Genomic DNA, 12,234 nt, shown 5'->3' on the forward strand with positions numbered 1-12,234 from the left:
ATTGATCAAATACCTTGATGTAACATCAGACACTTTGAAATGACTAGAAGATAACATTGGGAAAATACTTCAAAATATTTGCATAAGCAATCATTTCCTGAATTGGACTCCAATACCTCAGAAAACAAGAATTGACAAATGGGATCACATCAAATTCAAAAGCATCTGCACAGTAAAAGAAACCATCAGCAGAATAAAAAGGCAACTTTAAGAATAGGAGAAAAACTTTGCCACATATTCATCTGACAAAAAATTAATATTCAGAATATATAAAGAACTTAAAAAAGTTTAGCAACAAAAGGGTGAATGATTTGAACAGACACTTCTCAAAAGAAGTACAAATGAACAATAAGTGTGTGAAAAAATGCTCAATATCTTTAGCGACTGAAGAAATATAAATCAAAGTTACATTAAGATTCCATCTTATCATAGTGAGAATGGCTATTTTTAAAAATAAATAACAAATGATGGCAAGGAGATTTTAAAAAAGGAAACTTTATACATTGTTGATAGGAACATAAATTAGCACAAGTACTGTGGTAATAAGTTTGGAGATTCCTCATAAAGTTACAAATAGAACTTCCATATTATCTAACTATTCTACTCTTAGGTATTTATCTGAAGGAAATTAAATCAGCATACATAAGTGATACCTGCATATTTGTCTTTATTGTGGCACTGTTTATAATAGCCAAGATGTGGAACAGCTTAGGTGCCCCTCAACAGATGAATGGATAAAGAAAACATGGTATATGTACAAAAGGGACTAGTACTCAGCCATTAAGTAGACTGAAATTACGTCATTTGTAGGAAAATGCATGAAACTGGAAGACATCACATATTTTTCTCTCATATATAAAAACAAACAAACAAAAAACTGAAAGTAGAAATGTAGAAGAGGAGAAAAGGGACTAATAGGGAAAGAGAAGGGGTTAGAGAGGAAAGGGGGAGAAAAAGTAGAAGGGAAAATACAAGGCATGATATATCTTTGTGTGTAAAATCAGCATAAAATCCATCAATTTGTACAAGTAATGTGTTAATCATTATAATAGAGAAAAATCTACAGACTGTGTAACTCCCGTCAAATTAATAATGTCATTCTTCAAAGAGCTAGAAAAAAAGTCTTAAAATTCATATGGAAGAATAACAGACTCAGAGTTGTCAAAGTCATCCTGAGCAGTAAGAATGATTATGGATGGATCACAATACCTGATCTCAAATTATCCTAGAACTATAGTAATAAAATATGGTAATGGCATAAAAAATAGACATGAAGACCAATGAATAGAATAGAGGTCACAAAGACAAATCCATATAGGTATGGTCATCTGATCTTGACCAAGGTGCCAAAGACATACATTGGAGGAAATAATAGTCTTTTTAACAAATGATGATGGGAAACTGCATATCCACATGTAAAAAAATAAAGCTAGACCCCTATCTGTCACCCTACACAAACATCAAATCAAAGTGGATCACAGACCTAAGAACTGGACCAGAAACACTACAATTGCAAGAAGAAAATACAGTGTCAACACTTTTACATTGGCACAAGTACCAATTTCCTTAATAACATACCTCAAGCTCAAGAAATAAAACTAAGAATCAATAAGTGGATGGCATCAAATTAAAAAGCTTCTTCAGAGCAAAGGAAGCACTTAAGAGCCTGAAGAGAAAGCCTACAGAATGAGTGAAAATCTTCACCAACTATTCTTCTGATGGGGGAGTAACATATAGAATATATAAAGAACTTAAAAAAAAACACCAAGAAAACCAAATAACCTAATCAATAAATGGGCAAATGATTTAAACAGACATTGGTACAAAGAAGAAATAAAAATGGCCAATAAATATTCCCTTACCAATCAGGGAAATACAATCAAAACTATACTGAGGTTTCATCTTACTCCAGTTAGAATGACAATCATTAAGAATACTAATAACAATAACTACTAGTGAGGATGTGGGGAAAAATACACTCATATATTGTTAGAGGAATTGTAAATTGGTACGACCACTTCAAAAAGCAGTATGGGGATTCCTCAAAACCCTAGGAAAGGCACTACCATATGACTCAGCTATCTTACTGCTAGGTATTTATCCAAAACAACTAAAATCATCATCATACTATAGTGATATGTACAAATGCATACCAATGTTTATAGCAGCACAGTTCACAAGAGTAAGTTATGGAACCAGTCTAGGTATCTGACAACAGACAATTGGATAAAGGAAATGTGGTGTGTAGCCATGATGGAGTTTTACTCAGCCACCAAGAATGTAATTATGTCACTTGCTAGTTATGAATAGAACTGGAAAACATACTATGTGAAACAAGCCAGACTCAAAAAGTAAGCATTAAATCTTTCTCTCATGTGGAAACTAGAGAGAGAGAAAACAACTAAAATCAATTGCAAAGGAGAGAATCTCACAAAAATAGGAGACCAATAGAGTAGAAAAATGGGGAGGGAGGGGAACATAGGGAATTACTGAGGAACAAAATCTACCAAATGCTGCTATGTATGTCTATGCATGAATATGCCGCAATGCAATATATATATAGCATATTATACATAATGTACTAATCAATAATAATAGAGATCAATAGAGCAAGTGGATCAGAGGAAGGAGGAAGGGAGGGAAAGGCAAGCTAGTGGGAATGAGATTGATTAAATTATGTACATGGCATAATGAATTCCACTATTATGCATAATTACAATGCACCAAGGAAAAGAAGAAAAAACAGGAACAAGTGATTTTTAAAATTTACTATACATGACAATAAGTGAAATATTATAGGTCTTATACTATTTTGTATATTTTGACTATACATGAAACAATAAGTATAATATGTATACATTTATCCAAGAAATGTTTATCAAACCCTTATTAGATATAAGAGTTAAAGGATCAAAGGCTAGTTTCTCCTTTTACAGAACTAAGAAACGACAGGCACACAGCATTTATAATGGGAATACACTGAACATACACTGAAAAATGTGTAAGCCTTTCTGGAAACTGTCAGGTTAAACCAGATGGGAGCAGTTAGGTAGAGACTTGAAAGATAAGTAAGGTTTTGCAAACCATATTAATAGAGAAAAAGGGAGCACAGTCAAAGACAGTAATGAATATTGGGGTAATACAATGATATTAGTGCAGATAGAGTGTAAAGAACATCAAAGAGAGTAAGTAACTTAAAAGAAAAGGCAGAATAATACTCACCCCCTCTTTTTCCACCCTAAAACAGACAATAGGTGTCCCAAGGAGAAAGAGAAAGCATTGTGCTCCATTACAGAGTTCAGTGAATAGTTCTTCAGGTTTTGACAGGGACAGATATACAAACATTAAAGGCAAGAGCTGGACACTATCTCGTATTTGAGTGAACTTTCCTATTTTTCATCCTGTGCCATCTATCCTACTTGTAGTAGCTTATAGCTGATAAATACTCCTGGATACTTTACAACTCCTGATAGTGACAGTGTAGGTAGAGAACAAGGATGCTAGCAAATGAATTGCTCAAGTGGTTTAATAGAGTGACTTATGATACAAGTAGAATTGTAAAGTCACATTGTTATGATGGACTGAAGGGAAGCAATAATGTGCAATTAATAAGGACTAAGCAAGAGGACCTGGGTATGGATGTATTCTTCAAAACCAGAAAATAAGTTGGGAACTGTTATCTGAAGAAAACAAGGTAGAAATAGACATTATGCTGGATTTATAACCCCAAAGTTTAACATTTTACAGATTTCTAGGATAATGTCAAAAAGTCAATGCATCTGTGCATAAATGCCTTCACTTGAATATCAATCATCCTGATGCAATGACACATGTAATGGAGTGGCCCTTATGTTTCTCTTTCATTCTTGGTGACTGAGTCCTTTGTGGTACGGAGGCAGTACTTAGGATCTATGCCAAATTATCTCAGTGGGCTATGGTTGGAACTTCCTGGCTGTAGAACTTTTTTAACCAAAAAAAAAAAAAAATTGCATAAAGAAGATTAAACACTAACTATACCCCTTACATTTTGCTTGCGTGGGGTCTAGTTTATAGTTCCATTGGACCAACTCTTTGTGTTAAAGATGATCATAACTTATACTGGACTGAGCTTCCAGGTTTCCTGCAGTCATTCCAGCTGTTATGGGCAGTTCCCAATGATAAGAATTGTGCCAGCCCTTCAAGGAAGTGACTTCGTGCCAGTGCTCTCAATATCAGAAATCTTCCTTCCTACTCACACTTCAAATGTTGAACTGCTAAATTTTTTTTAAATCCCTAATGGCTTTTAAGAATTGCATCCTACTTGGTAACTATGATAACCTCTTTTATATTTAAAATGTGTTTGAATTTATTTACTACTTCTCATTACCTCATTTAGGCCCCTGAAGTCACAGATAGAGTGTTGAGCAGGTTTGAGCACCACCAACATTCAGTGATGCCAAGCAAGAGGTTGGCTTAGAGTCATGGACCTGCTATTGTGTGTTGATCCTGTGTTCAGTCATTTTTGAATAAAATTTTCAATGGTCTTAGATATTGCAAATAATTTTTACTTTTTCACTTTGTAGGACAGCATAACTATTTATGTGCTGGAAGAAATGACTGCATTGTTGATAAAATCCGCAGAAAAAACTGTCCAGCATGTCGCCTTAGAAAGTGCTGCCAGGCTGGCATGGTCCTTGGAGGTAAAATTGATGTTTTCTTTAATAACATATTTATGCTTTAACACTTTGGGTCCGAAAATACTAATTTTCTTATTTTCTTTATTCTTGCTTTATTTTTTTCTGTCTTGATTATTGATGGTGACTCTTCACACTTGAGTGTCTGAATGAAGCATATGGATGTGTTGTCTTTTTTTCTAGATTCATGAAATTTTCCTACATATGATGCATTAATAATACTTTATAATATGCAGTCTATATCATGTCATTTTATGTTGTTGTTTATGGTATCTTTTTTTAAAAAAATTAAATAATCACACATTAAATCCCACTTAAATAATCAATGTTCTCCCTTTATGCTGTTCTCTGCCCAGAAATAATATAAATAATATATTCAGAATAATCTGAGTTTTTCACATTCATTTCCTTATCCTACTTACAAATAGTTTTTGTATTAAGAGATAGGAATCTAACTTCATTTTCCATATGGATAACCTATTACCATAGCATATTTATTGACACAATGGTCCCAAACTTTTTTAAAGTACACCACCTAGATTAATAAAAATGTTTGAAGCCTCCAACCCACAATGTAGGTTTGTTTATAAATACACACATACAGAACTACCAAATTGTATGTTAATGATTTTTAATTTATTTTTATTTTTAGACTAAATTATAAATATGAATTGTCACATTTTTCTAACAATACTCAAATTAAAAATTCCAGTGAAATTTGTAATACCACTTCTGTTGGTATTACCAAATTCCTAAGTTTGTTCTTTTACTGACTTCTCTATCCCTGAACCATTACCACAGTATCTGAAGTGCTGTAGTTCCATATATGTTGATACCTGGTGGAATAACTATCCCTAAATTATGTTTTTTCAGCATAATTGGTGCTTCTTGTTCACCTGAATTTTCCTCTTAAAGTAACATTTAAAGGCTTATTCTCGGTGGTTTCCAGTACTTGAAACCCTGCATGAGTTCATACCCCAGGAATAATTAAATACATTTTAAATTTCCTTGCCTCTCTTTTTACATCAGATAATCTTTCCAATAACATCCTACACTAACAAACTGAAGTTGTTTCAGTTTGTCTTCCCCCAAAAAACATATTGCCATCCAAAATAATTTGTTTAAAATTCATTTAGAATTTCATAATCTGAGATGGCTTGTAAGGACTAACATATAATGCAATATTTTTTGAAGGACAATTCTAGGATTAAAAATAAAACCTATTGTACTTCAGGTTTATATGATAGATTCATTCAAATCTAGCGGTGTCCTGAAGTAGCCATCACAAACTGAGACATAGAGCAGTGGTCCCTGATTTCATAAGTGGGTCTGCACAGAGGCTTGTTAGAAAGAAGTGGACTGTGCACTCTGATAGGCCACAGTTCTAATGTTCTTCTGCCAGAGAGTCAGTGGCAGGAGTCTGGGGAGTGAAAAATCCAACTCCTATAAATTAGCTAATTTGTTAGGATTAGATTCAAATTGCTAGGACCATATTAAATTTCTGGAATAAAGTGGAGTGTACTCGTGGTCTTTTGAAAATGAGAGTCCTTCTGAGAGTGATAATTTTGATTGCTCATGGTTGGATTCTTCCATAACTAAGAAGAGAATATCATGGAACTACTAAAAATGGAGCCCATGTCTCCTTCCTTACCTTCTTCCCTTCCCTCACCTTCATCCCTTCCCTCATTCATTTTTGTTTGATCCTCTTTTTTCATTTCTGACATACAGCCCCTTTAAATACATGGGATAACACTGAGACACATTTAAGATTTAATAAAATCCTAGGGTGGAATATCAGATTTCAGAAATATGGCTTTGACATGTCATGACATAGAGTTTGTTAATGGGCAGTTTGTTCCTATCTGCTTCAGTGGCTGTGTTCTTGTAAGAATTATGTTTAAGCCATTTGGTCTTTTTGTTGCATATGATTCTTATTTTTAATGAATCACTTCCCTTACAGGTCACAGTGAACTTCTGCATTTAGTTGATTGCTGTGCAGTACTGAGTAGGAAGATAGTTATATCCTTAGTGATGGTAATATATCTTCTAATTTAGGTGTTCTTCTAACTTCTTTCCTTTAGACAACATTTTTGTTTACTGACTCACAAAGTTTTTCTGAAATGAACAGAGCTCTGTATTTTGTATTTGTGGTAAGAATGCTAAACTATTACAAAGGTCTTTCAAAAATAAGTAGATTTCTACATGATGGGATGATTAAATGAATAGTTGTGTTTGTTGAAATCTTTTTTTAAAGCCAGAGACTGTTTATGGGTTTTTGGGTGGTGGATAAATTTTTAAAAGTTGTGTTGAGAGCCAGTTTCTCTTCTACTCATCCTCTCCCTCTTTACCTAAATTCACCCCTACTTCTCTTGGCAAAGAGAATAACTTCCTGGCCTATAAAGTATGACTTCTGTAGTAAAACTTTTTAAAATCTGTTTTGTTTTGGTTTGCTCTCTGATTCTTTTTTCCTGAAGAATTCTACAATTTAAAAATTTGGGACACAACAATATTATTGCTGGTAGGACAGAGATCTGTTCTGTGCCTTTACTGTAAAAACTGAAGCCATGTGTCCTGTCTTTAAGGCAAGGATTGCTATGTGCGATGGCTGCCACCTACCTCCTTAGATTTCACAGTCTTCCTCTTATGCACCTTTCCTTTTCTACCCAAACCTTGGCTTTCCAGATAGCTCCTTTTATAGACAATACTTCTTTCTGACTAGTCCCCAGTTCCCTGAACTGAAGCCTGCAGCCACATGGTGCTTTCTGATCACCAAGTGTTCTCCCAGAACACCGTCTTACACTCATCTACAGACAATGGTCCTTAGAGGATTCATTCTCACAAGTTTGCTTAAATTTTGTTGTTGTCGTTGTTTATAGGGAACTGCTTTTATGGCTGCCAACTAGAACTGTTCATTAGATCTACCAGTATCAAGTATTTTCAATTAAAATAGCTCAATATAAATTACAGATTGAGGGGTTCAAATATCTTCTCCAGTCGCAGTGTGACTTTTATTTGAATGACTGAAACATAAAGACACATATTTTAAAAATCAATTCTAATATAGTTTTTGGTACATACTTTTACTTTGTATTTTCTATGATCTAGCATCTATGCTTTCTTTGAAGTATATATGCAGGTATACTCTGCTTTGACCTGGACAACAGAGGTGAAGCCTAAGAAAAGGAAAGCAAGACATTTCAGTGCAATGGTGGTTGTTAGAGCCTTGTCCAAAGGGACCAGTCCCATCACTGCACAGTGGTCATCATCCTAGACACACTTCCATAATCCCATGCAGGCAGTTGAGATGATCGTCTGCAAATCCACCCAAACTACAGCCGTGTTTATTATGATCATTGTAGTATAAAAGGATTTACACCAGTCCTTAATTGCCTGTTGGTATTTATCTTCTTTCCTCATTCATTTCTCAGAAAGCTTCTGGCTGCCATTAAACTTATGTTTTAATATTCAATATAATTATTCTTCCTTTTCTTCCATACAACAAATTAGTACTATCACTTGACCATCTTGTGTCATCCATTCAATATAAATATTTTGCCAGAAATAAAGACAAATAGCAAAAGAGGGGATAGCAAAATAAACAGCACTAATTTCAAACAGTATTCAGAATTAGCTATTATGACTTTTTTATTGTCTGTTTACCCACATTTGAATACTAGGAGGATACTAGCATTATTCAAATATTGCTTCCCTCCTGTTGCCTCTCTCTACCTCTAGAACACTTATTAGATAGATATTGGACTAGCCCATTCTGTCCTCTATATTTCTTAACCCTTTTGACTATTTCTCATGTTATGATCTGCTGGTGTATATATAATTTAGTCAGTTCTGTATTCCAGTTTACAATTTTTTGCACTATGTTCTTAATATTTTTTTTTACATTTTAGTTGTAGTATCTTTTTTAACATTTTTAAACATTTTAACATGTTTCTTTTAGAGTAGCTTTTTGCATACTTGTGTTCTTAATTCTTAAACAATTGTATACATTAAAGTCCCAAAACTCACCATTGTTGCATGCTGGTAACCACATATATTTTTCTAAATATAAATAAATAAATAGAGTAAAAGAATCCTGATTATTCATAGTATTCCCAAATATGTTGGTGTAAATACTCCCATTTGACTTTCATTGGTTACAAGTATTTGAACTAGCAAGTTTCAAAATTCTGCATATTTAACACAGTTCTCACAAGTCAGGATGAGCCAAACCCAATATACTGTTTATTGTTTCTGCTATTTCTCATTTATTGAAGCATTTGTCATTTTGGTTCATTAGCTTATATTTGGAAGAGTTAATTTTTTAATCTTGTGTGGTCTTAATTGAGGGTGCTTGTCTCTAGTGAGAATCTATATCTCATTATTCAAGCTACCTTAGCTGTTTTTTTTTTTTTTTTACAAGAGAAGGATCACTTCTATTTTTTTTAAGAGATAACAGTATAATGTTTATTGTGGCAAAGACTTTCAAATGATAAACCTGAATATAACAATAGGGAAAATTACATAAAATATAATGAATATAATAATTCAACTTCTTTAAAAGTTTGATTTCTTAAACTATAATACAGAATAACAGTACACATATTTTATGATATATTTAACATAACCAAAATTATGTTTTTTTAAAGAGAGAGGTAGAGAATTTTTTAACATTTATTTTTTAGTTTCCAGTGGCCATAACATCTTTATTTTATTTTTTATGTGGTGCTGAGGATCGAACCCAGCATCCCGCGCGTGCCAGGTGAGCATGCTACCACTTGAGCCACATCCCCAGCCCAACCACAATTATGTTTAAAATTATAAATGAGATGCACTAATTCTGATTCTGGTAATTTTTAGTTTTCTATAATTGTACATGAATTATTTAAGAAACTAATATAGGAGCGACACAGAAGAGGAATTTGTTCAATTTGGATCTTCTGTGTTCTGCTCAGCAATTTCTGTAAGTTTTTTTCAAAATTTTTATTCTAATTTGTTATGTATGACAGAAGAATGCATTATAATTCATAGTACACATATAGAGTACAATTTTTTTCATATCTCTGGTATATTCATACCATTCATGTCTTCATACATGTACTTAGGGTAATGATGTCCATCTCATTCCACCATCTTTTTTACCCCCTTGTCCCCTCCCTTTCCCTCCCTCCTCTTTGCCTTATCTAGGGTTCTATATTTACTTTTTTCTTGAGTTTTCCCACACACTGCAAGTAAATCACTGCACAGCTGGATAAGGGGGAACTGTGATTAAGAATGGTCAAAGGAGGCTTTACCCACACACCAAGCCAGGACTAGAACAGATATACTTCCTTTCCATGTTTGTTTGTCAGTGGATAGAGGAGTTCTTTATTTTTGACCCTTGGCTATTACTGGCTTTGAAGAGTTTAGATATGCACTTAAAAATGCTGATTATTTTCTATTCATCATTTTTATTTTAGGTACTCTGGAAAAGGAGATTGATAAGGTATCTAATTGCCAGTAGGAGAAGTTTATCTACAATTTCATTTTGAGTTTAACCAAATACATTAACTCTACTCTTAAAAGTTTAAATTTTATCAATAAGTTAGAAGAGGACTTTCTGACTATCTCTGTAAGAACTGACATAGCACAGCACTGTAATAAAGAATAAGGATGCAAAGTCAGAAAATCTGGGGTTTAATTTCAAATTCCACGCTGACTAGCTGTGGAATTTCAAACACACATCTTAACCTTACATCTGTGTATTTTCCCTGTTCAAATACATATTGAGAGTTATTGTGAAGGTGAATGAAATTATATATCCAAAATGTATAGCATAGTGTTTGGTGTACAGAAATGCTTGATGAATGGCAGCTTCAAATATCTTTATATATTGAATTGAACTCAGAATTCAAGTTCAAGAATTGAACTCAGGGGGACTTAACTACTGAGCCTCAGCCCTTTTTTATACTTTATTTAGAGACAGAGTCTCACTGAGTTCCTTAGTGCCTCACCATTGCTGAGGCTGGTTTTAAACTTGCAATCCTCCTGCCTCAGCCTCCCAAGCCACTGGGATTACAGGCATGAGCCACCACCACCATGCCTGGCTTCAAATATCTTTTACGTTCTGAAGCAGTTTGGCAAATATTATCATTGGCAAAACAATTATTTAATTTTAACACAAAGCACATTCTTATGTCCTCACAAAATTTTTAATTAATTATTTATAAGAGCTTGAAAAATCTATGCATACATCTTGGAGTTGAAATTAATTTACAGAATTCTGGCTGCTAGAGGTATTTAATTAAAGTAGTAGCTGCTAGATATTGTTATTATATATATTTATGTTCTTAAACTATATATGCCTGTAGAAGCATAATTGGAAACACGTCTTCACATAGTAGAAAACAATACTTCTAAAGGTAGGAATGTATTTATTAGTTGAATTTTTTCCTGGAGAGGAGATCATCTTAGGTGTTTTGAGTTAGAAGTGCTTTGATAGCTGTTTGAGAGAAGAGTCTGTGACTCCAGGAGCATGCTGAAGGTACAAACAATACTTGCTAATTTGATCTACTGAAGATGAGAGAGAGGGAGAGGGGAAGGAATTTGTGTTGCTTAGGATGTAGGCAGGAGAAGTGAGGTAAAGAAGTGAGGTGACAGTGAGAGGTCTACAGTACACACCACTTCCTTGACTTCCTAAACCTTCATCACAGTTTTACTAAAGCATAGAAAAACATGTGGTTTTGGCCTTGCCCACTCCTCCTAGATCTGTGCCATTGTCTTTGGGTACCTAAGACAACTGAATGGAAACCTGAGATTCTCACCTCCCTTTGGTTTCCTTTGGTTGATGACTGGTTTCTTCTGGTTGGATGGCTTTATTAATCCTTAGAGTTCAGTAACTAATCCTTGAAGTTCAGGATTTAGCTCTACCTTAATCTATTAATTTTTCTTGAAACAGAGTAAACCATTTTGTCTGAAAATTTAAGTCTTCACATATATTTGACATGCAGTGGGATTCTTTGAAATTTTTTTTCACATTTTTTTTCATGTTTTTCACAATTCCTCTTCTAACTTACATATGTTTTACATCTGAGTTTTGCTTTTATAGTCTCTTTTTATTATTTCTATTTTTTTACTGAATTCTGATGGTATATGTTTGATACCTATTACACATTTAAATCTGGGCCACTCTGTCTTCATCTGCTGTTCAACTTAGTGATTGTTAGTTGGTTTTCCTTGTTTTCTTTTCCTGATTCACCAAGCCTTATTTTGTTTAGCCCCTTATTACTTGAGCTACAAGATGTGAAATCTCAGCCATTTAGATGGATGTAGAAGAGAAGGAAACAGTGATTGGAGATATAAAAGTAGCTGTCATGGAAAGGTATTAACCACTTTGCAGGGATATGCTAATTCTAAATATTCTACTGGGAAATATGCTAAAGTTCCTGCCCTTGATTGTGTCTTTGACTGAGGGGAAATTCCCTTTGGATTTCTTCCCAGTCTTCAGGGAACAAAAGGTCTATGGCAGGAGGCCAGGTACTTGTGGAGTCCTTGTGGCAAACAGGATTTTTCTTGCTGTACACTTACT

General features: G+C 34.0%; 1 protein-coding gene across 2 annotated transcripts in view; it reads left to right on the top strand.

Moving 5' to 3' along the window:
* Positions 1–12,234, top strand: part of Pgr (progesterone receptor) — an 88,816-nt gene that overhangs the window by 26,720 nt on the left and 49,862 nt on the right. For both annotated transcript variants that reach the window (XM_046466839.2, XM_058570756.1), the window contains exon 3: positions 4,563–4,679. In XM_046466839.2, the coding sequence (XP_046322795.1) occupies positions 4,563–4,679 (117 nt within the window). The remainder of the gene's footprint in view (positions 1–4,562; positions 4,680–12,234) is intronic.

This window comes from Marmota monax, unplaced genomic scaffold (genome assembly GCF_021218885.2).
Source record: "Marmota monax isolate L192 unplaced genomic scaffold, Marmota_monax_Labrador192_F-V1.1 WCK01_AAM20220418_F8-fsc00045, whole genome shotgun sequence".
In the NCBI taxonomy this organism is placed as follows: domain Eukaryota; kingdom Metazoa; phylum Chordata; class Mammalia; order Rodentia; family Sciuridae; genus Marmota; species Marmota monax.